This window comes from Zootoca vivipara, chromosome 11, assembly GCF_965207765.1.
Source record: "Zootoca vivipara chromosome 11, rZooViv2.hap1.1, whole genome shotgun sequence".
Taxonomy (NCBI): domain Eukaryota; kingdom Metazoa; phylum Chordata; class Lepidosauria; order Squamata; family Lacertidae; genus Zootoca; species Zootoca vivipara.
Window position 1 is genome coordinate 54,921,997 of NC_142594.1, and position 25,666 is coordinate 54,947,662.

The 25,666-nt window shown below is 46.9% G+C and overlaps 1 protein-coding gene across 5 annotated transcripts in view; it reads left to right on the forward strand.

The window, feature by feature from the left end:
- Positions 1 to 25,666, forward strand: part of NBEAL2 (neurobeachin like 2) — a 191,056-nt gene that overhangs the window by 49,139 nt on the left and 116,251 nt on the right. For 4 of the 5 annotated variants that reach the window (XM_060281001.2, XM_060281002.2, XM_060281005.2 and 1 more), the window contains exons 2-3: positions 15,927 to 16,015; positions 23,105 to 23,269. In XM_060281001.2, coding sequence (XP_060136984.2) covers positions 15,927 to 16,015; positions 23,105 to 23,269 — 254 coding nt within the window. Of the gene's footprint in view, positions 1 to 4,168; positions 4,370 to 15,926; positions 16,016 to 23,104; positions 23,270 to 25,666 lie in introns of those variants that run through there. The other variant, XM_060281003.2, reaches the window with a different exon arrangement.

Below are 25,666 nucleotides of genomic sequence, written 5' to 3' on the forward strand. Positions count from 1 at the left end.
TCTGCCCTTTGAAAAGAAAGACTTTAAAGCTGGCTTGCCCCAAAAGTTCATTTCACTTTCAGTTTGTGTACTGCCTTTCTATATTGCTCTCAGGGAGGCGGTTTGCAGCGGCAAAACATACAGCGAAGAACTCGCACCGTATAATAATCTGATCCGATACAGAAAGTTATAACAAAACATAGTTTAAAATGGAACGACTGTGATGCTCAATAAACTCTCAAGACATCAGCAGATAATAATGAAACACAAACTCGGCCTTCACAGTTGCAACAGGTAATTACTAAACTATTGTCAATAAAAATAACTGCAAGTCACAATGCATGAAATAACACAATACATGGAAAACCATGTGAAAGGATCAAATTGAGAAACGAAGAGACGCATAATTACTAGAGATTCCATTTAAGCTGTAAAGAGCCGTTTGGTTTAAGGAGGCATTTGGCACCCAGCTTATATATCTTGAGTTTCTAATGGTATCATTCCCATAATTAGCAATTGCTCATTTTCCTCTTCCCTCCTCCTCCTCCTTTTCCTTTCGTCTCACCTCTTTTCGATTATACATCTGAGGGGTAAAGGCTTGTTTTTTTTCTGCTGATCTGAGGTAAGACCCCCCCCCCCAGGAAACTGCCACGAAGCAAATTCTCATGCAGAGAAGTTCGTGCGATGAACGACGCCGTGGCTTTGGGGAGGCTGTTTGCATGGCAAAAGGCAGGGATCCCCAAACTAAGACCCAGGGGCCGGATGTGGCCCAATCGCCTTCTAAATCCGGCCCATCAGGCATGTTTTTGCATGAGTAGAAGGTGTCCTTTTATTTAAAATGCATCTCTGGGTTTTTTGTGGGGCATAGGAATTCGTTCATATTTTTTTTTTTCAAAATATAGTCCGGCCCCCCACAAGCGCTGAGGGACAGTGGACCGGCCCCCTGCTGAAAAAGTTTGCTGACCCCTGGCGAAAGGGCTGGGTGTCTCTTGTATCAAATATGTGAGAAAGCCAGCACTGTGCTTTCGTCTTCCCCCTCATCCTTGCCACCTGCTTGGAGGATGACATTGTAAAAGGAAGAAAATGGGTGTGTGTTTATATGTGGATTTCCTTTTGCAAGGTGCAGGCAAGCTGCGACCTGGCTGGCCCCTCCTTCTCCTTGTGAGCGAGGTTGTTTAATCACCACTTGCCCAATCTCTTGCCCAATTTCTTGCAAGAGGGCAGGGAACTGAGGGAGAAGGGGAATTGCAAAACTTCCTCAGGGAGAATTTATTTCCTTTTGACGGGCTTTTGGGCTGCTGCTCTGGGGAGGCTCTTACTTTTATTTATTTTTCCTCCTCCTGGAAAAGGCCACTAACCCAAGGATTCGCCAAAATGACTAGCCCTAAAAAGCTCTAATGAACGGCAAGACAGATTCGTTGAATAATGGCCCCCCTGGCTGTTGAGCCCAAGCTAAGTGGCACTTATTTTCAGTTTCTTTAACAACGCCTGTCGATGCCGTTCAGTAATAATAAATAAAATCTTGTAAATCCATTTGCACCAAATAATGCAGAATATTTTTTTGGGGGGGGAGGGGAGACCCGGGTATGGACTGTTGGGTTAAGCAGTAAAACGGACATGCCAAACTTGGGAATTTGGACTCTGTGTAACCTGGCAAGCTTTAATCTCGTACATACGTAGGAATGGACTGAGATGGCTCAGTCGGTAGAGCATGAGACTCTTAATCTCAGGGTCGTGGGTTCGGGTCCCGCTTTGGGCAGAAGATTCTTGCATTGCAGGGGGTTGGGCTAAATGACCCTCGGGGTGCCCTCCGACTCTGCAATTCTATGATTCCATGCTCCATCCTTTCCTACGAGTCTGAGGCTTCAGTGGCTCACTGGGAGAGCCCCAAAACAGCCAGGCTTTGGGGGGTCCTCGAGGTTCCCGGCTGCGTGATGGGGCCAGAGGCAAGTGAATGGCCGGCATGGGTCAGGTGCCAGAGGTGATGGTCAAAAGAGCTTGTGGCAGGTGACTCCAAGTCCCCAACACCAGGAAGCTTGTGTTCTTGAAAGCCACAAAGAGCTAGGCTGGGCTTTCGTAGGAACACAGGAAGTTGCCTTTTAGGGGCTCAAACCAATGGTCCGTCTAGATAAGGGTGACGGGAATTGTCTCTCCAGGGTTTCAGGAGAGTCTTTCCTACCTATTCCTACCCTCTTCTGTCCTCCTCCAGGGCCGTCTTTACTTGGGGGTGCGGGGCACCCAGGGGCCAAATTCGGGGGGGGGGGGCGCCCACCGCTGAAGCTGCCTAGGTCAGGCATAGGCAAACTCGGCCCTCCAGATGTTTTGAGACTACCAATTCCCCTCATCCCTGACCACTGGTCCTGTTAGCTAGGGATGATGGGAGTTGTAGGCCCAAAACATCTGGAGGGCCGAGTTTGCCTATGCCTGGCCTAGGCTCTTAACTCTTTAGGTAAAGGTAAAGGGACCCCTGGCCATTAGGTCCAGTCGTGACCGACTCTGGGGTTGCGGTGCTCATCTCACATTATTGGCCGAGGGAGCCGGCGTACAGCTTCCAGGTCATGTGGCCAGCATGACAAAGCCGCTTCTGGCAAAACCAGAGCAGCGCACGGAAACGCCGTTTACCTTCCCGCTTGGAGTAGTACCTATTTATCTACTTGCACTTTGACGTGCTTTCGAACTGCTAGGTTGGCAGGAGCTGGGACTGAGCAACGGGAGCTCACCCCATCGCGGGGACTCGAACCGCTGACATTCTGAGCGGCAAGCCCTAGGCTCTGTGGTTTAACCCACAGCGCCACCCACGTCCCGACATAACTATCTACCTGTTATGAAATAATAAATAATTTTGATCCAGCTAGAAAAACAAAAGACATATATACCTAGGTATTACTGAAATGTATCGACTTCGTGCGCTCATTTACCAAAGGCGCGCCACGCCAGAGGAAGCGTGTCATTCACAACGGTGGCGTTTGTCAGACTCAATTATTGGTGGGGGGGGGCTGGGCAGATTTTTGCACCCCGGCGGTGCATATGCTAAAGGCTCCCCTGTCCTTCTCACTCATCAAACCCCAGAAGAAGTGGGTCCTATTATCAGCCTTTTCAACTGCATATCATTTCATCATCCAATTTTTGCATCTCTCCATTTTTATCCATATTATTTTCCATGTTACAAGCGTTGTTGCAATCCTGCTAATGTTTTCATCTTCTTACAGTGGTCTCTCCAGTAAATTGTAAATTTCCCCCCATTCTTTATTAAAGTTCTGGTCTCCTTGGTTCCTGAGCTTTCCGGTCAGTTTTGCCATTTTGGCAAAGTCCAACCAGCTTAGTTTAGGGGTGATATGATAGCCATGTTCAAATATATGAAAGGATGTCATATGGAGGAGGGAGAAAGGTTGTTTTCTGCTGCTCCAGAGAAGCGGACACGGAGCAATGGATTCAAACATCAAGAAAGAAGATTCCACCTAAACATTAGGAAGAACTTCCTGACAGTAAGAGCTGTTCGGCAGTGGAATTTGCTACCAAGGAGTGTGGTGGAGTCTCCTTCTTTGGAGGTCTTTAAGCAGAGGCTTGACAGGCATATGTCAAGAATGCTTTGATGGTGTTTCCTGTTTGGCAGGGGGTTGGACTGGATGACCCTTGTGGTCTCTTCCAACTCTATGATTCTATGGTTCTTCTCTGGCAGGGACTTCATCTTCTTTCCATCTCTGGGCTAGTAGCATCCGTGCAGCTGCCATCGCATACAGTCTTTTCTGCCCCTTTGGGATCTCGGTACCTACGATTCCTAAACGGTGCACTGATCTCCAACTCAGATGTGCAAACGCTTCCTCGGTCCCGCCTGTCGATAGACCCAGGGAATCGAATTCTCAAAACCAGCTCTGGTCCCTGAGGTTAGCAAACCCTGCATGCAACTCATATCCGCAGTTAAGTAATGTGCGAATGAACCTGAGAGTGTAAATTTTTAGGAGTGCACATGTGTGAGTTTGTGTGTGTGTGTGTATTTAGCTACCAGAAATTGTGTGAGCAGAAGAGCCTTTTTTTGTTCGGCACGGTTTCTTTTTCTCAAGAGACAAGGTTGTGTGTGGGGGTTTTTTTTTGCGGTGGTTCGTTTGCAGCGCAGAAAGGAAGTCTTGTCGGTTATAGTGACTTGGCGTTTCCTTTTGCACAAGAAGTGTTGCTCTGTCAAAGCCGCTTTCTTGTTTTTGTCGCGTTCCCTGGGCTCTCTCAGCCTCCTTTGCTATCTGACCTCCCCGGCTGATTGTGGAGGGCTCACACCGTCCTGAAACCTGCCGCCTGCATGGATTCTCGGCCGTTCCTGTTTTCCTAGCTCTACCTCCTCCAGCTGGCAATGGAGTCCTCGGCGGGTTTGCCAAACTTCCCGGCCATGCCCTGCCAGGTAAAAACCTTCGCCAAAGTCCGCTTTTCGGCAGTGACTGCTGTAGCCACCTGTCTCAGCTGGCTGCAGCCTGCTCTCCGCTCTCTCTTAAGCGACCCGGCTGTGTCGGGATGTTGCTAGGAGTCGGAAAGGAGCCCTGCCTGGGAAATAACCCCTCTCGTCTCTTTGGTATCCGGTTGATTTTCAGCTTGTGTTTCTGAGCCGTACATAGCTCAGTTGCGTAGAGCGCGCTGCTGATAATGCCAGGGTTGCAGGCTTGGTCGGCTACCTATTCCTGCATTGCAGTGGGTTGGACTAGATGACCCTGGGGGGTACCTTCCAACTTCGATGATGTATATATTGAAGGTATTTATATAAAGCGTTTAATCTGCAAAGCCTCGTAAGTGGTGTTGGGTTAGAACCGGTCCATCTTCTGTGCTTAGTCTGCATTGCTAAACTGCTTGATTGCCTGCGTTAAGAGAGCTATCCATGTGAAAGGCACTTTGTACATGCTCAGGGATGTGTGTCTAAAATCCACGGTTTGAGTCCTGATTCCTATTGACATCTGGCTTTTCAATGGACGTTGGATCTCTGCTGTGATGCAGCAGCTAAAAAAGCCAATGCAATTCTGGGCTGCATCAATAGGAGTATAGCGTCTAGATCGAGGGAAGTAATAGTACCACTGTATTCTGCTCTGGTCAGACCTCACCTGGAGTACTGTGTCCAGTTCTGGGCACCACAGTTCAAGAAGGATACTGACAAGCTGGAACGTGTCCAGAAGAGGGCAACCAAAATGGTCAAAGGCCTGGAAACGATGCCTTATGAGGAACGGCTTAGGGAGCTGGGTATGTTTAGCCTGGAGAAGAGAAGGTTAAGGGGTGATATGATAGCCATGTTGAAATATATAAAAGGATGTCATATAGAGGAGGGAGAAAGGTTGTTTTCTGCTGCTCCAGAGAAGCAGACACGGAGCAATGGATTCAAGCTACAAGAAAGAAGATTCCCCCTAAACATTAGGAAGAACTTCCTGACAGTAAGAGCTGTTCGGCAGTGGAATTTGCTGCCAAGGAGTGTGGTGGAGTCTCCTTCTTTGGAGGTCTTTAAGCAGAGGCTTGACAGGCATATGTCAAGAATGCTTTGATGGTGTTTCCTGCTTGGCAGGGGGTTGGACTGGATGGCCCTTGTGGTCTCTTCCAACTCTATGATTCTATGATGGGTAAGAAAAGCAATTGGCTGACAGCGAGGTCTCCTTCCCCTGAAGGCTCTTAGACTTTCCGTGGATGTTTTTTTTCTTGGCTGCTTGCTCAGCGGCGTTCAGCATGCCAAGTGTGTGACCTGACCCTGAGCTCTGCGTGTTCTCTCAAACGCTCTCCCTTGTGCTGGGCCTTGTCCAGTTAGCGATCGGCAACCTCTCTCTCATTGCACTTGTGGGTGGGAAGCCTCCGAAGCTGGCGTACGCCACAAACCTTCCAGCGGCTTTGAGAACAGAGCTGCCTGAATGCTTGCAGCCTAGTTTGTGTGAGGGAAGGGGAAATGTTCAGTTCGGCTGGGATGATAAGTTGATCGTAGGCGATCTCAAGCACTGAAGTGTAGTTTGGGAACCGGGGGACTTGGGAGCCGAGGCTCAGGGAGGAGGCAGAGAAAGAAGCGGTAAATTGAGAATGTGGAAAGTTGATGCAGATTTTTGAACCAACTGCCCACCTCTTCTGCCCTCTGGGAGCTTTTATGGGAGAGAAGCACCGGGAAACGACTTGATTGTGGCAAACTCTTGATATACTGTGCAGCAGCCAGCCATGAATGGTGGGCACAGGAGCCTGTTCTCATCTGGGCAGATGGTGGCGGGCGCTCCTCCTTCGTTCCTCCTCCACCTGCAGGGGCCGCTATTGAGCTGCTGCCCTTGTAGTCAACCTTCCCTCCGGATCTCAGGAGTGCACTTAGCAATTGGGGCTTGCCTTAAAGATCTGACAGGACCATAGAGTTGGAAGAGGGAGCCAAGGGTCATCTAGTCCAACCCCCTTCCAATGCGGGAACCTTTTGCCCAACGCGGGGCTCGAACCCACGACCCTGAGATTGAGAGGCTCGTGCTCTGCCCACCGAGCTATTCCTGTACCTGGCAAGAGGAGGCTGCCGGTCCAAAGGAGGAATTTGTCGACAGCGCTGGGTTTCAGCTTAGGAACACTGGAACACTGCCTTGTAACAGAACACTCGTCCACCTAGCTCAGTTTTGTTTACACTGGCTGGCAGCAGCTGGCCAGGGAGCTTCCCCCTCCCTCCTTAGGGATGCCGGGAAATGAACTCCAGAAAGAGCATCTCCATGCAAAGGGATACCCTCCCCCTTTGCCTTCGCTGAAGTATTGGGTTTGGAGGGGGTCTTTTGTTTTTCGCACTTTAAAAAGGGCACAGCGGTAGCGAACGCCCTGACCTCTACATGCACCTTTTAACTTGGAAGGAGATTCCACCTGCTGGCTTTCAAGGGAACGTGGTTGCCAGGAAGTGGTTTCGCGGTGACCTCATTTCTCGCCCCCAAACTCTTCCGAGAGCCTTTGCACACTTGGGTGCCGACCCGGCAGACGGGAAACAGGTAGAGATTGGGGGCTGGCAGAGTGGGATCTACTGATAGATCTCCGGGTGATCTGCAATAGAATCATAGAATCATAGAATCGGAAGAGACCACAAGGGCCATCCAGTCCAACCCCCTGCCAAGCATCAAAGCATTCCTGACATATGCCTGTCAAGCCTCTGCTTAAAGACCTCCAAAGAAGGAGACTCCACCATACTCCTTGGCAGCAAATTCCACTGTTGAACAGCTCTTACTGTCAGGAAGTTCTTCCTAAGGTTTAGGTGGAATCTTCTTTCTTGAAGTTTGAATCCGTTGCTCCGTGTCCGCTTCTCTGGAGCAGCAGAAAACAATCATTCTCCCTCCTCCATATGACATCCTTTCATATATTTGAACATGGCTATCATATCCCCCCTTAACCTTCTCAATAGATTGCCAAAGGTTTCCAACTTCCAGCGACCAAACGACTTTGGCTGCTAAATTAGGGCCCCTCCAGATGTTCTTTGGACAGTGCCGTCGTGATTATTTGTGCTATTGACGGTATCGCAGCAACCACAGAACTGTAGAGTTGAAAGGGACCCCCAAGGGGTCATCTAGTCTGACCCCCCACAATGCAGGAATCTCAGCGAAAGCATCCGTGACAGGTGGCCATCCGACCTCTGCTTAAAAACCTCCAAGGAAGGAGAGTCCACAGCCTCCGCTGTTGAACAGCTCTTGCCATTAGAAAGTGCTACCCGATGTTTAGCTGGAGCCTCCTTTCTTTGTAGCCTTGTTATTGTAATTTTTGTATGGAAATGCGGCTTCTGGATATTTTGAAAACCAAAGAAGTTCCTAATTTAAAGCACACCCGGTAAAAAAGCCGGCGAGTGTCTGGATGTTCTGCAGGACCAGAGCTTCCATGTTCCTGTTATCCAAGCAGCAGGTTGCTTGGGGGGGGGGGCGGTGGAGAAAAGGGGAGCTAGGCAAAGACAATCGTCTCTAGGCTTTATTTTCGTCTCCTTATCTCTGGTCTGGATTTTTTGCTGTAAACAGAGAAGGGGCCTGGCGGTGTGTTATGGCCCCATCTCCTCGTGTTTGCCGACAAAGATTACCGCAGAGAATGTTAGCTCTTGTTTTCAGCAAGCGGCCGGTCTGGAAACTAGCCTCAAGGTCACCTGCTCCAGCCGCAGACCTGAAGGCGGTTCTGTGCCCTGAATTGGGGGGCAAAATGTGCCCACGTCCTAAAACACCCACATTGCCTACGTTTGGGAAAGTGGGGGGGGAGGGGGGCTCAGACTGTTCCCCAAGTGTTTCCAAGATCTTGTGTGCATTGGCTTCTGAACAGGACACTAAAATGGACGTCTAGGTTGGTTTTCCATTTGATTTTTCCCATATTTCCATCTTTCTCTCTCCCATATATGCAATGCCCAGAGAAAGTTCTTTATCGCCTATTCTTCACTGGTTCTCTGGTCAATTCCCCCCCATGAAGTGACTTAGATCTTGGCGGATAAAGACCCACAAATTACACACCTGGTACGGTAGTCAAATTTGCTCTGGCGGCAAAGAAGCTCCATGCCACAACAGCAGCAAGAATTCTACTTGCAAAGAATCGGAAGAATGAAGAAATACCAACAGTGGATGGATGGCAGAAGAAGCTGATAGAATATATGGAACTGTCAATTGATAATAATTGATCCCTTGTTAAAAACCTTACCAGGCCGCTCAACAGAAACGCTTACTAGATACCTACTAGCGGATTTTAACCCAGAGTGCACTAAGAATGTAGCTAAATTCTGTTACTACGCGTCAAGACTTAGACACGCCGTGACATCAATCAATAACAATGATAAAGCCGCCTATTAATTCTCAGCGGACAATAGTTAAAGGGAACTATCCCTCATTAAATTTTAACCCAATTTTAACTTGAATAGGATCATGAAACAGTATTGTTCAAAGATGATACTCAAGAACTATCTATTTTATGTATTATTGGTTTTCTTTTTCTTTTTTTGCTGGTCTATGACCGTAATAAAGATATTATTATTTATTATTATTTATTATTATGGAACTGTCTGAACTGACCGGGAGACTCCGAGATCAAAGTGAAGCAGAAGTGGAAGAAGATTGGAAGAAATTTAAAATTTATTTAAAGAACAAGCATATAATAGATTAGAATTAGTGAAAGTGAGGGAGATAAATAGAGGTTGTAGAAAACACCATGGTGTAAAATAAGTATTGTTAGAAATTGATGATAAACTATTTAAGAAGAAAGATTTGGAAAGAATATAAAAGGTTAAGGTGTAAAAGATATAGAAATAAGGTAATATTAAGTAACAACTAGAAGTATATAAGATTTAGAGTTTACTACTGAAGATATGTAAAGAATCGCAGAAGGAGGAGGAATGAGGAAGTCCATAGATTAGCAATAAGGGTTATAAGTTTGAATTTTTGTTTTCACAATTTTTATATTTTTTGTATTGTATTTTTTTGTGTGTTTTGTATGTTTTCTTTTTTGTTTTGTTTTGTACTTTTAAAATGTTTTTAATTGTTTGAAAAAACCTTAATAAATATATTATAAAAAAGAAGAAGCTCCATTCCACCTATGTTAATGCTTTCTAATTTTACAACTTTATCCTGTAATTCCGCCCCCCCTTTAAACTTTTATAGGTTATGTTAGGTTTCAGAGGAAAGCCTTTCTCTTGCCCTCTTGCTGTTCGTTGTAAAGGCCTCTGGCTGTACACAATAAAATGATGGATTGTATTTCTCTCACTGTATTTTTTTTATTAAAAAATGCATTTTCCACTTTACATTTTCTACATCATACATCTTTCGTCGTACATTGTTTCTGTACCGACTTCCCTGCCAATCACTCCTTGACTTTCTAGGCGACCTTAGTTTGCTGAATATCCGTTCATTTCTCTACCCTATTTCCTTCCCTTCAGTTCCTTCGTTTTGTTAACTGTTGCTCAAGAGATTATCCCTACTTGCAGATTGGTTTTAATATCCTATCTTTTAAAGTATTCTCCCAAATATTCCCACTTGCCCCTTGTTTGCCTCTCAACCCATTTCCTTATTTGGGCTGTCATATTCGCTAATTCTGCAAACTCTGTCTATTTATACAACCATTGTTCTTTTGTTAGGATAGCTTTTTCTTTCCAGTTCTTAGCACGAACCATTTTTGTTGCTGCTGTTGAAGCCATTGGTTCAAGTCCTCCTCTCCTCTCCATCTTCAGATATTGGAAGGCAGCTATCATATCTCCTCTCAGTCTCCTCTTTTCCAGGCTAAACATCCCCTTCAACTGTTCCTCATAAGGCAGGCTTCCTCAACCTTGGCCCTCCAGATGTTTTTGGCCTACAACTCCCATGATCCCTAGCTTGCAGGACCAGAGGTCAGGGATGATGGGAATTGTAGTCTCAAAACATCTGGAAGGCCGAGGTTGAGGAAGCCTGTCATAAGGCTTGGTTTCCAGACCCTTGATCATCTTGGTCCCCCTCCACTGCAAACCTTCCAGCTTGTCAACATCCTTCTTAAATTGTGGCGCCCAGAACTGGAAACAATTTTCCAGGTGTGGTCTGACCAAGGCAGAGTTAGAGCAAGACTATGACTCAGGGAGATGAGATGATGTTGCTTATTCACTCTGATTTGTTTGCGGGGAGGCTAGACGAGGTTGCATCAAAGCAAGTGTTATCCCACACTTTGTATGGTTTTCCCATCACTTTCTATATCACAAAATATTCAGATATTTGGGGGGGAATGGGTTTCTTGCGCAATCAACTTTAATTGCGCAACCAGAATTTGCCAGATTGTGATTGAATCTGCTGTGCGAATAGGTCTTTCCTTTTGTCCTTCTGCTTTATTAGATGACTCGCAGACTTTCTCCACCCCATGCATAATTTGATAAGCCTCTAAAATAAAAAAAATTCCTTCAGTAGCACCTTAAAGACCAACTAAGTTTTTATTTTGGTATGAGCTTTCGTGTGCATGCACACTTCTTCAGATACAGTGAAATGGAAGTTTCCAGGCACTTATGTAGAGAAGGGGTGGGGAGGGGTGGGGATGGGGAGGGGGGATCACTCAGAAGGGTGGTGGAAATGGGTGATTGACTGACTGATAGCTGTTGATGACCGCAAACGACTGCAAATGGTTTTGCATGAAAAAGCAAGGGTTGAGATGGCTGAAGATCGCTTATCATGTATAATGAGATAAGAACCCGATAAGCCTCTGGTCCCCTTTACTGTACAGTGGTCCCTTGGTTCTCAAACGCCTTGGTACTCAAATAACTTGGAACTCAAACACTGCAAACCCGGAAGTAAGTTCTGAAGTGTGCATGCACACGAAAGCTCATACCAAAATATAAACTTAGTTGGTCTTTAAGGTGCTACTGAAGGAATTTTTTTATTTTTTATTTTGCTTCGACTCAGACCAACACGGCTACCTACCTGTAACCGGAAGTAAGTGTTCTGGTTTGCGAACTTTTTTCAGAAGCCGAACGTGCTCTGTTTTGAGTGCCACGCTTCCGATTTGAGTGTTACGCTGAGGTCTGTCTGTTTTTGTTTTATTTTGCATTTTTGTTTTTACGGCTCTTTTTGTTCTTGTGACTGTGTGGAGCCCAGTTCAGCTACTGATGGATTAATTGACTGTGTGACTGCAGTACAGTGGTACCTCGACAACCGAACGACTCGACTTCTGAAGGTTCCGACTTCCGAAGTCGACAACCCCGGAAGTCTTTTCACCGGGCACGCCCTGTGTGTACGTTCTGCGCCTGCGCAGAAGCGGTGTGCGCGGTCGGCGCATGTGCAGCAGCACAAAAATCACGCTCCGCGCATGCGCAGAACGGGCGCATCGACAACTGAAGACTTCGACTTACGAAGACGGCCGCGGAACGGATCGTATTCGTAAGTCGAGGTACCACTGTACATTGTTTACTGCTTTCATTTTATGGATCAATGGCCTCGTTAGATAGTAAAATTCCTGATAAATTGCATTTTTAGGGGTTGTTTTTAAAAGTCTGGAACGGATTGATCCGATTTGCTTTACGTCCTATGGGAGTTGTAGGCCAAAACATCTGGAGGGCCGCACTTTGGGGGTGCCTGCCTTAGTTAATCTTCTGTTCTTGAGAATAAATACGGTATATAATCGCAGACAAGAGCAGGCAGAATGTAGTCTGTGGTTCTTCAGTGGAGGAGCCCCACAAATTTATGGTCAACCACTTTGACACTGTTGTGATGCTTGCGGAAGAACGTTGGCTTTGTTGTTTAGTCGTTTAGTGGTGTCCGACTCTTCGTGACCCCATGGACCAGAGCACGCCAGGCACTCCTGTCTTGCACTGCCTCCCGCAGTTTGGTCAAACTCATGTTGGTAGCTTCGAGAACACTGTCCAACCACCTCGTCCTCTGTCGTCCCCTTCTCCTAGTGCACTCCATCTTTCCCAACATCAGGGTCGTTTCCAGGGAGTCTTCTCTTCTTCTCATGAGGTGGCCAAAGTACTGGAGCCTCAGCTTCAGGATCTGTCCTTCCAGTGAGCACTCGGGGCTGATTTCCTTCAGAATGGATAGGTTTGATCTTCTTGCAGTCCATGGGACTCTCAAGAGAAGGAGAAGGAACTGGCAAGGAACTCCAGTATCCCTGCCAAGAAAACTCCATGGACAAAGACAACGTTGGCTTAGCAAAGAGGCACTTCATGGCAGTCGAAGTTTCCGGGCACCTTTTAAAAGCAACCCCACGTAGAACGTGTTGCTGTCGTCTAATCTGGATGCGATTGGGTTGTGACTCACAGCGGCTAGGTCATTCCTCGGCAGGAAGTGGGTGCAGCTTGCAAACCAACCCAGAGTTGATAAAACACACTTCTTGGCTGGGTCACATCAGTGGCTAGGTGCAATGCAGGCTCGAATAGCACCCCCATGCTATGAACAGGTTTCCCTAGAGGGAATGCAGCCCCAAACAACACAGTATGGCTGGGCGATATCTGGTTTTCGAAAGGAAAGATACCAAGAACTCTGGCCAGAAATTTCCATGTAAGGAATAAAACCTACTGTCAAATAAAGGTATGTATTCTAGTGAGAATAACAGATTTAAACAGAACACACAAAAAAAGCTTCAAGTTCACAGGAGCTTATGTAGCTTCAAATAGGCGTTGCACCTTAGAATTCACAAAATGTGTACCGGTATATATAATGAAAAGACACAAAAGATATCAATAAACAATAACAATAACTATCAAACCAATTCCAAAAGTGTTCTAAAGGGTCGTTTTATATAGAGCTGGTGTGCATCATGAATATGTCACCGGCTAAACATCACAGTAAAACAATATATTGCAGTGTCTGAAATAAGAGTGGAGCTATGTGGAGCCACTGGCTGGCTTCATGGTTTTTCCCACATCGTGATTTTTTGCCGGCGACTACTCATGAGAAGAGAAGACTCCCTGGAAAAGACCCTGATGTTGGGAAAGATTGAGGGCACAAGGAGAAGGGGACAACAGAGGACGAGATGGTTGGACAGTGTTCTCGAAGCTACGAACATGAGTTTGACCAAACTGCGGGAGGCAGTGGAAGACAGAAGGGCCTGGCGTGCTCTGGTCCATGGGGTCACAAAGAGTTGGACGCGACTAAACGACTAAACAACAACTCCTGTGTTTTGCTGCTTCCTGCAAGAGGCAGAGGAGCTCTGAGCCGGCAGGGTTAACAAAGGGGTGCAGGAATTGAGAGAAGCTCTGTCTGGCTTCACGGTTTTTCCCACATTGTGATTTTTGCATAGCGCACACAAGCACGCACACACACACATATCATGATTCGCAATATATAGTAAGGTCAAAAATAAAGAAACCGACATCACGATATGGACTTCATACCAGCTTGGGACGATATATCAATATATCGGCCAGCCCTACAGCACAGGTTTGTGGGTTTGTTTGAAGCACTTGTACCAGGCATCCCCAAACTGCGGCCCTCCAGATGTTTTGGCCTACAATTCCCATGATCCCTAGCTAAAAGGACCAGTGGTCGGGGAAGATGGGAATTGTAGTCCAAAACATCTGGAGGGCCGAAGTTTGGGGATGCCTGACTTGTACTCTGCTGTTCAGCCAAAAAGGCTCCTAGAGCAACTTACAGAGAATTGGTTAAAACGAGGCAGCCGCCTCCTGCAGGGTTACAAGCTGAAAGACGCAGCACAAAAGGAAAAGGTGACAGGGAGGGAAGAAGAAAAAAGCGAAGTCTGGCACAGAGGTGGTATATCTGTTGTTGGGCTGGGCATTTTCTCCGCCAGCGGTACTTCTGTCCTCTTGGTTTTGACGTCCTTGCTTCCATTTCCCAATCAAAACTTTAGCAATTTAGCGGACCCTCTCTAAAAAGAATTGTGCAATTATTCCTTTTATCTCTTGCTTCCCGGGATGTAAATGTGTAAATGTTCTATTTTGTGTAAATGTGTGTAAATGTTCTATTTTGTTACTTTGGATTGTGTTTACGCTGCCTTCGCTCCCTTTGGGAGGAGGAAGGGTGGGGTGAAAATGCAACAATTAAAGTTCTCCTTATATATAGTTTGGTGCAATTGTTTGCCCTGTGTGCTGCCTCTGCCTACGCCTCCTTCCTGAATTAGCCGTATGGGCGAGATCCCACTGACTCAGAGACCACGTAGTAAACTGGGTAATGTCATGGCATCATATTTGACTGATGTGGCGGTGTGCGATAGCCAGAGTCGGGGTCATAGCTGCCAAGTATCCTGTATCCGCCGGGAAAACCCCTTTTTTCTTACCGTTTCCCGGCGGTCTCCCGTTTGGTGGGAAATCCCGGTATTGTCCCTTAAATTGGCTTCTGCCCGGCGGCCATTTTTCTGATGCCGCTTTGCCCTTCTATGGGCACCAGAAAATGGCGCCGGCGGCGCCGGAAGTCGCTTCCGCGCATGACTGGAAGGTGCGTGACGCGACTTCCGGTGGCGCTTTGCCCTTCTATGAGCATCAAAAAATGGCGGCGCCAGCGCCGGAAGCCGCTTTTACGTGTTTCCGGTCATGCGCGGAAGCAACTTCCGGCGCCGCCATTTTCTGGTGCCCATAGAAGGGCGAAGCGCCACCAGAAGTTGCGTCACGCAACTTCCGGTCATGCGCGCGCTGCCGATCCCGGATCTTTACGACCCGGACTTGGCAGCTATGGTCGGGGTGGGGAGCAATATTAAATGAATAAGTCATTCTTTCATTTTGTTTTTTTGTTTTACTGGTTTTTCCAATATATACATCCTTTATGAAATATCCCTCTAACAATTTTCCGTTTTTTCCTTCCCCCCCTCCCCTGGACTTCCCTTATTCATCCTGCGTATTATTTCCCCAATTAATTCCTAATACCTTTACATCTATTTTGTATTATATACATTTGTGAATGTTTATTCAAACCCTGCGGATGAGTCCTCCACCTCTTCTTGTTGTCTCTTCATATATAATGTAAACGCTTCCCATTCTTTTTAAAGGTCTTTGTTGTCCCTTTCATGTAATTTATCTGCTAATTTTGCTAATTCTGCATATTCCCTGAGTTTCTCTTGCCACTGTTCTTTCATTGGGGTCTCTTCTGTCTTCCAAGCTTGTGCTAGTAGAATGCTTGCCGCTGTTGTTGCATACATAAATTAATTTCCAGTTGTTATTTTTATTTCTTGACCTAAAATCCCTGGGAGGAAGGCTTCTGGTTTCTTAACAGAAGTCTTTTTAAACATTTTTTTCAATTCATTATATATCATCTCCCAATAATTGCCGACCTTTTTGCATTCCCACCACATATGGTAAAATGTACCATCTTTCTCTTTACATCTCCAACAAGTTTTTGATCTGTGATCTTTGGTTTCATTAATGTTCTTTTTCCGAAGAATAAGACGAGAACTGGGACTGAGCGGGGAAAGGAAGGTTTGACGTGACCCTATAGCTTTGGATCTTGAGCTGCAAACAACCAATGTCCTCCTTTGACATTAGCCCAGCGAGGGCTTGCATCCTGGGATATTTTGGCTCTGTGATAGAAGGGGATTGCACTTTCTAATCGCTTCTTCTCCTTCCTTTCTTCTTCCAGAAGGACTTGGCGTACCTGCAGCAGTGGTTGGAAGCGTTCGTCGCAAATTTTGAGAAAATCATCACCGTGCATTCGATGGAACCGAGGAGGTAAGCAGAACGCCTTTCGTGCTCAGTGGCATCGCAACGGGGGCAGGGAGTGCGCCCTGGGTGCTGTGTCCGCGGGGGTGACAAGAAGGCACCCTGTGGGGGCTCGTGGCAGTGAGAGCTGCCATCGCACCGCTGCAGCCGCATGTGGAAGATCCCCCGTTCACGGCTGTAGTGGTGACAGAGGGACCCCGGTCCCATCCGTATGGCGCTGTAGCGGCGCCACCAGCAGACCACTATGTACAGCGCATGTGCGGCATCACTACATAACAGCACATGCGCCGTACATCGCGACGCCACACATGCGTCCTACGTAGCGACGCCTGGCCCTGGTTGTTACGACGCCTTCGTTCACCTCTGTTTGTGCTTTGCTGGTCCAACAATGTGGGTGGGCATTCAGCTGCTTGGTTGATAGGACTCCCGGCCCTTGAGGGTGAGATGGAAGATGGGGGCTGAATGGAAATTCGACAATAAAACTTGGGAGAGAAATGATCCTTCCAGCAGTGGTACTATGTCACTACTGCAGCCTGTGTTTCGTTAGCCCCCAAATGGAAAACGAGCGAGGTCCCAACTAAAGAAGAATGGCAACTTAAACTGATGGAATATGTGCAGCTTACAGACTTAACATATAGGATAAGAGAAGAAGACGAACATACGTTTAAAGAAGATTGGAAACTGTTTATTGAATATATGAATATATGGGGGGGGGAATTGTGTACATTTGAAAACGTTGGCAGCATTAAGATAAATTCAATAGTGTAAATAAGTTTTGATGGATGTAATCATGGAATGCGGAATGGCTTAGTTTATATAAAATACTAGCTGGCCCGGCCACGCGTTGCTGTGGCAATTTTGGAAAAAAAAACCCGTTCTGAGCCCAGTCTGCAAAGGCGAGCTGAGCTGCTTTGGAGAGGGAAGGTTTTATAGCTGCAGTACCAGTGTGGTCGCCACTAGAGGGCGATGTGTTGCAACCCTTTTTGTTGTTTTTGTCTGGTTTTTCCAAAAACTTTGATTTAACCTGTGTCAGGTATGACGTATGTATAATGGATGTATATGCAAACACTCCAACGTTCGCACGGAACGTTGTGCCAAAATTTCAACGCAATCGGTCTCCGAGAAAGGTGGAAAGCCCCAAACATGGACCCCTTACATTTTTATATACAGTGGTACCTCGACTTACGAAAACGATCCGTTCTGCGGCCATCTTCATAAGTCGAAGTCTTTGGTTGTCAAAGGGCTGCTTCTGCGCATGCGCCGACCTTGGAGATTGATATTACTCCAGTTTCTATATAAAATCTCTTAGGAAGCCCTTTTAAATTCTCAGCCGAGTCACAGTCCAGAACTGCTGCTTAATTGATACTCATCCAGTTTTCCAGCCGTCTCTTGTCCTGGTCCTTGAGACTCTGACCGGGCCACGAAATGCGACGACGGCTGTGCTCTGCCCTCCGCAGTTGGAGGCAGCAACGCTGGAAATGACAGGAGGGGGAGAGTTGCTCTTGGGTTCGAATCCTGCTTGGGGGTTTCCAACAGGCATCGGCTGGCCGCTGTGAGAACAGGAGGCTGGATTAGTTGGGCAATTTTCCTGATCCATCATCTTATGTTCTTATGCCTGCGAAGGAAAGTGATTGCTGTACAGAAAAAAAAATGTCAGATTCTAGTACCCAATCGTATGTACCTCTTCTTTTTGCAGCTGGCCAAAGCAGGGACGCAGGTGGCGCTGTGGGTTAAACCACAGAGCCTAGGGCTTGCCGATCAGAAGGTCGGCAGTTCGAATCCCCGCAATGGGGTGAGCTCCCGTTGCTCGGTCCCAGCTCCGACCCCCTAGCAGTTTGAAAGCGCGTCAAAGTGCAACTGGATAAATAGGTACCGCTCCGGCGGGAAGGTAAACGGCGATTCCGTGTGCTGCTCTGGTTCGCCAGAAGCGGCTTTGTCATGCTGGCCACATGACCTGGAAGCTGTATGCCGGTTCCCTCAGCCAATAACGTGAGATGAGCGTCGCAACCCCAGGGTCGGACATGACTGGACCTAATGCTCAGGGGTCCCTTTACCTTTAAAGCAGGGAGCTCAGGACGTCCTGACGGTTGTAGTAGTGTACTGCGGCCATACTTTTCTCGTAATATAATAGCAAGCAGCTCTTGATGCCACTGGTTCAGCTAGTGATTGGGGAAGTATCCCATTTGCCCAACAGGAGGGCCGTTCCCAGCTTGGTCTGCTAGCATCACCCTCTTTGGTCAGGGCTGCTATACGTCCGGAATTCCCCGGACATAGCCGGGATTCGCCGGTCAAGAATCGCGTCCGGGCAGAATTTTCGAAAATCGGTTTTAATGTCCGGGGAAACCCAGGTGTATGGCAGCCCATATCAGCAATTTTCCTTAAAAAAATACCTTACAAACTTGGATTTTGTTGGAGATTTTGCAAGAAAAGCTCAGCAGCTTGGGGCAGGGGAAAGAAAAACAAGCTTTTGCACCCGGATTTCCCCTACTGTATTTGAAATATGGCAGCCCTCTCTTTGGCAAGCACGATTACGGTTCCTGCCTTGGCTCATTGGGTCTGCTTAAGGCATGACTCTTCTGTGTGGCGAGCAATGCTTGCAGGCGTGTGAAAAGACACCTAAATGCCCTTGGTGGAAATCGCTTACCTCGAGGCCTCCTCTTAAGCCATCTCCTTTTCTCTTCCCATTTGTGCGTTCCCTCGGCCTGTGATTAGCACACTTCCTGGTTTCCACACTGCCGTTGTGTTGCCACACACACACAACTGCCTGTTGCGACAATTGCTGGAGGGGATCCATCTATGTTGCAGTTTCCCGCTCCTTCTGAGTACGAGATGTGTGTGTGTGAGAGAGAGAGAGAGGGTGGGGGGTGGGGAGTACACATTATACAGTGGTACCTTGGTTCTCAAACTTAATCCATTCCAAAACCAAAGCGTTCCAAAACCAAGGCGTGCTTTCCTATAGAAAATAATGCAAAACGAATTAAGGACCCCTAAAACAGCAATTTCACATGGATTTTGCTATCTAACGAGACCATTGATCCATAAAATGAAAGCAATAATCAATGCACTGTACTATAAAACAAATAGACAGTATTGTAGATGATCAAAATTATAATTATTTTTCCCTTACCTGCGCTGATGGTAGTCATTGTTTGGATTTGGGGTGTGTGTGTGTGTGTGCTTTTATCCATTTCCGCAGTCACACAATCAACCAATCAGTAGCTGAACTGGGTTCCACACAGTCACAAAAACAAATTAATTTGAAAAAGCCTCAAAAACAAAAACACAAAATAAATAGCAAAAAGGGCCATTTGAATACCAAAATATTCGAAATGCAAGGCACGGCTTCTGATTGGTGCAGGTGCCCTGGAAACATTGGACATTAGGCCGCATCGGACGTTAGGCTTCCGAAAAACATTCGAAAACTGGAATACTTACTTCCAGGTTTTCAGAGTTTGAGAACCAAGGCTTTTGAGAACCAAGGTACCACTATATTGCCTTATCATATCTTATTGTTTGGTTGTATATCCTGCAGGCACCTTTCCCAGTTTTGCATCCCATCTTCTCTTTGCAGAAAAATGTGAGCTGGTTTTTTTGTGTTTTGTTTTTGTTTGCTTCATCTGCAAAGTATTGGGGGACGGCTAGGGGGCTTGGATCGGTGAATTTAGGCTCTTCCTGCTCTGTTTATGTGATGCACAATTTCTGTCCCAGAAATGGTGTATGGCCCCCCACCCCTGAAAAGCCAAGATCTCGTAGCTTGAGAAACGCTTCCACGTTTGCTCAGAGCGTGTTTTCAACAGGGTCTGTGTTGCAAATCTGAAATCGGGCAAAACTAGGCGCTAAAAAAAGCTTTCTAGCTCGACTGAAACTTGAAAATGCAGCCGCGTTCAGGACTGCGCTCCAGGTCTGAGTAGGATTCGATCCTGAGCCTTTTCTTCTCCCGAATATATCCTGCAAGGCAGTGGGGGTCCCAGGATCTGCCCAGGGCCGGATTTAGGTTTGATGAGGCCCTAAGCTACTGAAGGTAATGGGGCCCTTTATAGGTCCAGCTGTCCTTTGTCAACAACAAATTGTCGCTGTTTTTTTGTGTGTTGAATATATGCTATATGGTAATTTATGGACCTAATAGGTATCTAAAGCCATTTGCACATGTTGCCCTGCAACCAGTCCATGCAGAATGTAGGCACCCTATATATAGAAAGGAGCAAACCAGTGATATTTTAGGGAGCAGGCTAGCAGGCGGGGCCCATGACTTACACCAGGCATCCCCAAACTGTGGCCCTCCCATGATCCCTAGCTAACAGGACCAATGGTCAGGGATGATGGGAATTGTAGTCCAAAACATCTGGAGGGCCGAAGTTTGGGGATGCCTGACTTACACAATAGGTGTTGTGTAACACCTGTGTAACAAAACACTGTTGCTGTATGTAGGTTTTATTTTATTTGAGAGCAGTACATGTGAAAAGGATCTAGGAGTCTTGGTAGACCACAAACTTGACATGAGTCATCAGTGTCATGCAGCAGCTAAAAAAGCCAATGCAATTCTGGGTTGCATCAATAGGAGTATAGCATCTAGATCAAGGGAAGTAATAGTACCACTGTATTCCGCTCTGGTCAGACCTCACCTGGAGTACTGTGTCCAGTTCTGGGCACCACAGTTCAAGAAGGATACTGACAAGCTGGAACGTGTCCAGAAGAGGGCAACCAAAATGGTTAAAGGCCTGGAAACGATGCCTTATGAGGAACAGCTTAGGGAGTTGGGTATGTTTAGCCTGGAGAAGAGAAGGTTAAGGGGTGATATGATAGCCATGTTCAAATATATAAAAGGATGTCATATGGAGGAGGGTGAAAGGTTGTTTTCTGCTGCTCCAGAGAAGCAGACACGGAGCAATGGATTCAAACTACAAGAAAGAAGATTCCACCTAAACATTAGGAAGAACTTCCTGACAGTAAGAGCAGTTTGACAGTGGAATTTGCTGCCAAGAAGTGTGGTGGAGTCTCCTTCTTTGGAGGTCTTTAAGCAGAGGCTTGACAGCCATCTGTCAGGAATGCTTTGATGGTGCTTGGCAGGGGGTTGGACTGGATGGCCCTTGTGGTCTCTTCCAACTCTCTGATTCTATGAATTCGCCGGAGGCCTCTCTTCTCCCCATGGGGAGTCTGGTGCTGTTTATATCCAGCAACCACCCAAAAGACGAGCGCCACCATGCGCTCTCAGCTGCTGGAGATATTTAAAGCACCGCTCGAGCGTTTCCGCAAAAAATTGTCCATTTTGGTTCACTGCCAGCCTGTGCTGTTGCGGACATGATTGCACCAAAATAAGGTTCCGCCTTTATTTTGCTACCTGAGGCGAAGGGAAAATATAGCCCCTTCCCTTATTCCAGGCATCCCCAAACTGCGGCCCTCCAGATGTTTTGGCCTACAACTCCCATGATCCCTAGCTAAGAGGACCAGTGGTCAGGGATGATGGGAATTGTAGTCCAAAACATCTGGAGGGCCAAAGTTTGGGGATGCCTGCCTTATTCTGTGTAGGAAAAGCTGACGGGATAGTCCAGGCTTCTTCAACCTCGGCCCTCCAGATGTTTTTGGCCTACAACTCCCATGATCCCTAGCTAGCAGGACCAGTGGTCAGGGTTGATGGGAATTGTAGTCTCAGAACATCTGGAGGGCCGAGGTTGAGGAAGCCTGGGATAGGCGGTTGAATCTTACTTTGACACTGGTATCTTCACTGCATTTGGGGTCTTTTGCCTTTTTACCTTCTCCACTTTAACAGCCATGTCTTTCCACCAAAGCACCCTGGGAACTGTAGTTTGTTGAAGGTGCTGGGTGTTTCTAGGAGAGAGCCTTATCTCCCTGATGGAACTACAATTCCCAGAGTTCCCCAGGGAGAGGGGTTGACCGTTAAACTGCTCCCTGGGAGCCCCTTGGACTTTTCTGCCGGTTGTACAATGGGTACGGTTCTCATCCACCGCCCGGCCCACCTTTGGTTTTGCAGTCCCTGAAAGGAATGAAGCGGTCTGGATGAAAAAGCTTCCTTGCCCCTGTCCTGTTTATGGGACGCTCTCCCTGAGGAGGTTCAGCAGCTGCCTTCATTGTACACCTTTAGGTGCCAGGCGAAAACGTTCCTCTTCAACCAGGCCTTGGGCCGATGGACACCCGATGCCATTTTATTTTATTTTATTTTTGTTTGAAATCATTTTTACAAAGTTGATATTTTTTAAAAACATTCAAACACATATATACAGAGATTCCTTCAAATCTCAGGACTCCCCCCCCCCCCGAGTCCCATTTTAAACATTTTATATAACTGCATCTTCTTCCATACTCAATCTGTATTTTCCGTGGTAATTAGTTACACTACAAGTCAATTCAAAATCCTGCCAACGTTTCCATCTGCTTACAGTGGTCTTTTAAATAGCTTATAAATTTTTCCCATTATTTTGTAAAGCTTTTTGTCCTCTTGGTTTTCCAGTCAGCTTTGCCATTTCGGCATAGTCCATCAGCTTGGTTTGCCCTTTTAAAATGTGTTGTAGAATTGGGGTTTTTTTCTGGTTTGTTTTTGTTTTTATTATGCATTTTGTGTTTTTTTATGCTGTAATTTTGTGTTTTAAACTCCCATGAGATCTATGGATGAAGGGTGGTATATTTTCATTATTATCATTAATTGTTGTTGTTTAGTCGTTTAGTCGTGTCCGACTCTTCGTGACCCCATGGACCATAGCACGCCAGGCACTCCTGTCTCCTCCTGGCATTATAATATTATTATTATTATTATTATTATTATTATTATCATTAATAATAATAATAATAATAATAATAATAAACAATAACAGCAACCGCTCCTTTTCAACTGCCCAGATGCCTTGGAAGGAGACTTGCCTGTTAATTAATCCATTTTTGTACCTCCTCCTTCTGCCAGGGCATATAGCTTTTCCTCCTTGTAGCATCACGACACCCCTCTGGAGCAGATTTGGCTGAGAGAGCCTGCTTCAAGCTAAGCCGGTTTTACCCACCCGGGTAACTTCGGAAGGGAGCGATGTTCTCGAGGGCTGATTTCCACGGAGGGGAGTCTGCAAACTTATTTTTGATGCTTTTCCCTTGCAGGCCGGAGGACTCTGCCTCAGAGATCCCGCTGCTCCCCTGCGACGTCCTGCAGACACTGACCCAGCAGCTGACGTCTTGCGTGAACCAGATCTCCCGCCAAGAGGTGACTGAGGCTGGCCTCAACCAGGCTCTCTTGCTGATCAAATTCTTCATCATCATTTGCAGGTAGGGGCTGTTATTCCTGTTATTCCTTCTCGTTCTTGGACTCTGCCTAGCGCCGCTTCTCACCTTCTGAATTTTATTTTATTTTAATACTTTATTGAATTGCAGCAACAAAAACCAAACGATATCACAAGCAAGAAAGGACAAATAACAAATGACACAAAAGAAGAAATGAAATGAAATAAAAAAGAACGCACCAAAAAATGCATAAAAACATAGACTTCCCTCCAACCATGTTTGACCTCTTTCCCTTAATCTTACTTTATTCGTTGTGTTGTTAATATTTTGCAATGTTTTTATTACACTTCCATCCGCTTCCTCAATATTTCTACCCTGTAAACGTCGAACGGATTAATCCGTTTTGCATTGCTTTCTATGGGAAAGGGCGCCTTGGTTTTGGAACGCTTTGGTTTTGGAACGGACTTCCGGAACGGATTAAGTTTGAGAACCAAGGTACCACTGTATTTTCATCAGAGGAATGTTGGAGGCTTTGAGCTGTGTTTCCTCCACATAATGAGTCTTGGCTCTGTGTGTGTGTGTGTCTGTGTTTTGAGAATGCACTTTGGCAATAGGAGTGACATTGTTATGGACCTCGGTGTTTGGTGTTTGTACCTGTGCTCACTTTTATCACCTGCCCCAGCTAGCAAAGTCATAAAACAGCTGCAGGGATGCTCCAAATAATAATAATAATAATATAATAATAATTTATTATTTATACCCCGCCCATCTGGCTGGGTTTCCCCAGCCACTCTGGGTGGCTTACAACAGAAAAATGAAATAGAATAATCTATTAAACATTAAAAGCCTCCCTAAACAGGGCTGCCTTCAGATGTCTTCTAAAAATCTGGTGGTTGATTATTTCTTTGACATCTGGTGGGAGGGCGTTCCACAGGGCGGGCGCCACCACCGAGAAGGCCCTCTGCCTGGTTCCCTGCAGCTTGCCTTCTCGCAACGAGGGAACCGCCAGAAGGCCCTCGGCGTCTCTCTCTCTCGTCCAAAGCGCGCTAACCACCCTGTGCCCTCCTTTTCCCATGCCTCAGAGGAAGAGACAGCGTGAAACCAAATTGTCCTACCCAGCCGTCCTGCCCCGAACCGACCCTTCCTGGCCTCTCGCCCACTTTGGATTCCAGCAGCTCTGAGCCTGGGCCGCCCCTCGCCTTGCCAATAACCAGCTATCGCTCTGCTATCGGAACTCCTTTTCCTTCCTCCCTCCTGGCCTGCATCCCTGCCCACCTCCAGCCGCTGAAGAGCTGGGGCTGCTCTGCTTCCCTGGCTCCCCCCTTTAAAACACACACACACACACAAAACCTGGGCTATTCTGGGTCTGGTGTGATGCAAAGCCATGTTCTCTCTCTCTCCCTCTTCCTGTGAGGTCTGCGAGCCAGAGATAAGGACCGGCTGATAATTGCTCCTCTCGCACAGTTACAAAGAAACCCCGGGGGCCGCCAGAGACCTGAAATGAAATTCCCCAGGAGAGGGGTCTTGGCTGGAATTGCCTTTATTAATAGCGTCACCAAGAATGCCTTTGAAGTAGGCCTGCGGTGGACTTTGAGAAGGGTGGGGGGTGGGTTTGCACACTTGCCCCTTCTGGACTTGCCCCGGGGCGACTGGCAACTCTCTGAGCCAGGAGCAGAGATTTGCCTGCACAGAATAATAGCGTTTACTCGGGGCTTTACGGGGAAGGGGTAGGAAGCCCGTTTTCTTCGGTGACTTTTTTTTGTGTGCTTTCCTAGACCGAGGGAGATGTTTTCTTCTGGGCGTGCGAGAAAATATGCTAAATCTGAATCCACTTATCGAGCCTGCTCTTAAAATACGCTAGAATGAGATTTAATCACACTTTTATTGGGGGGGGTTAAGGAGAAGACAACGGGTGCGTGAATCTTGTTTGGTTGGCATACTTTGTTCTGAAGCCCACGGTGGAGTTAATGTAAAACTTGGGTGTTTTGGGTAACATGTGGGGGTGCAAATGCTAAATTGTGTGTGTTTGAAGGTAAGTGGGACGCAGGTGGTGCTGTGGTCTAAACCACAGAGCCTAGGGCTTGCCGATCAGAAGGTCAGCGGTTTGAATCCCCGCGACGGGGTGAGCTCCCGTTGTTCGGTCCCAGCTCCTGCTGACCTAGAAGTTCGAAAGCATGTCAAAGTGCAAGTAGATAAATAGGTACCACTCTGGCGGGAAGGTAAACGGCGTTTCCGTGCGCTGCTCTGATTCGCCAGAAGCGGCTTAGTCATGCTGGCCACATGACCCAGAAGCTGTACGCCAGCTCCCTCGGCCAATAAAGCGAGATAAGCGCCACAACCCCAGAGTCGTCCAGGACTGCACCTAATGGTCAGGGGTACCTTTACCATTACCTAAAGGTAAGTGGAGAGGTGTGGGTTTTTGTACGGATTGGTGTGTGGCAG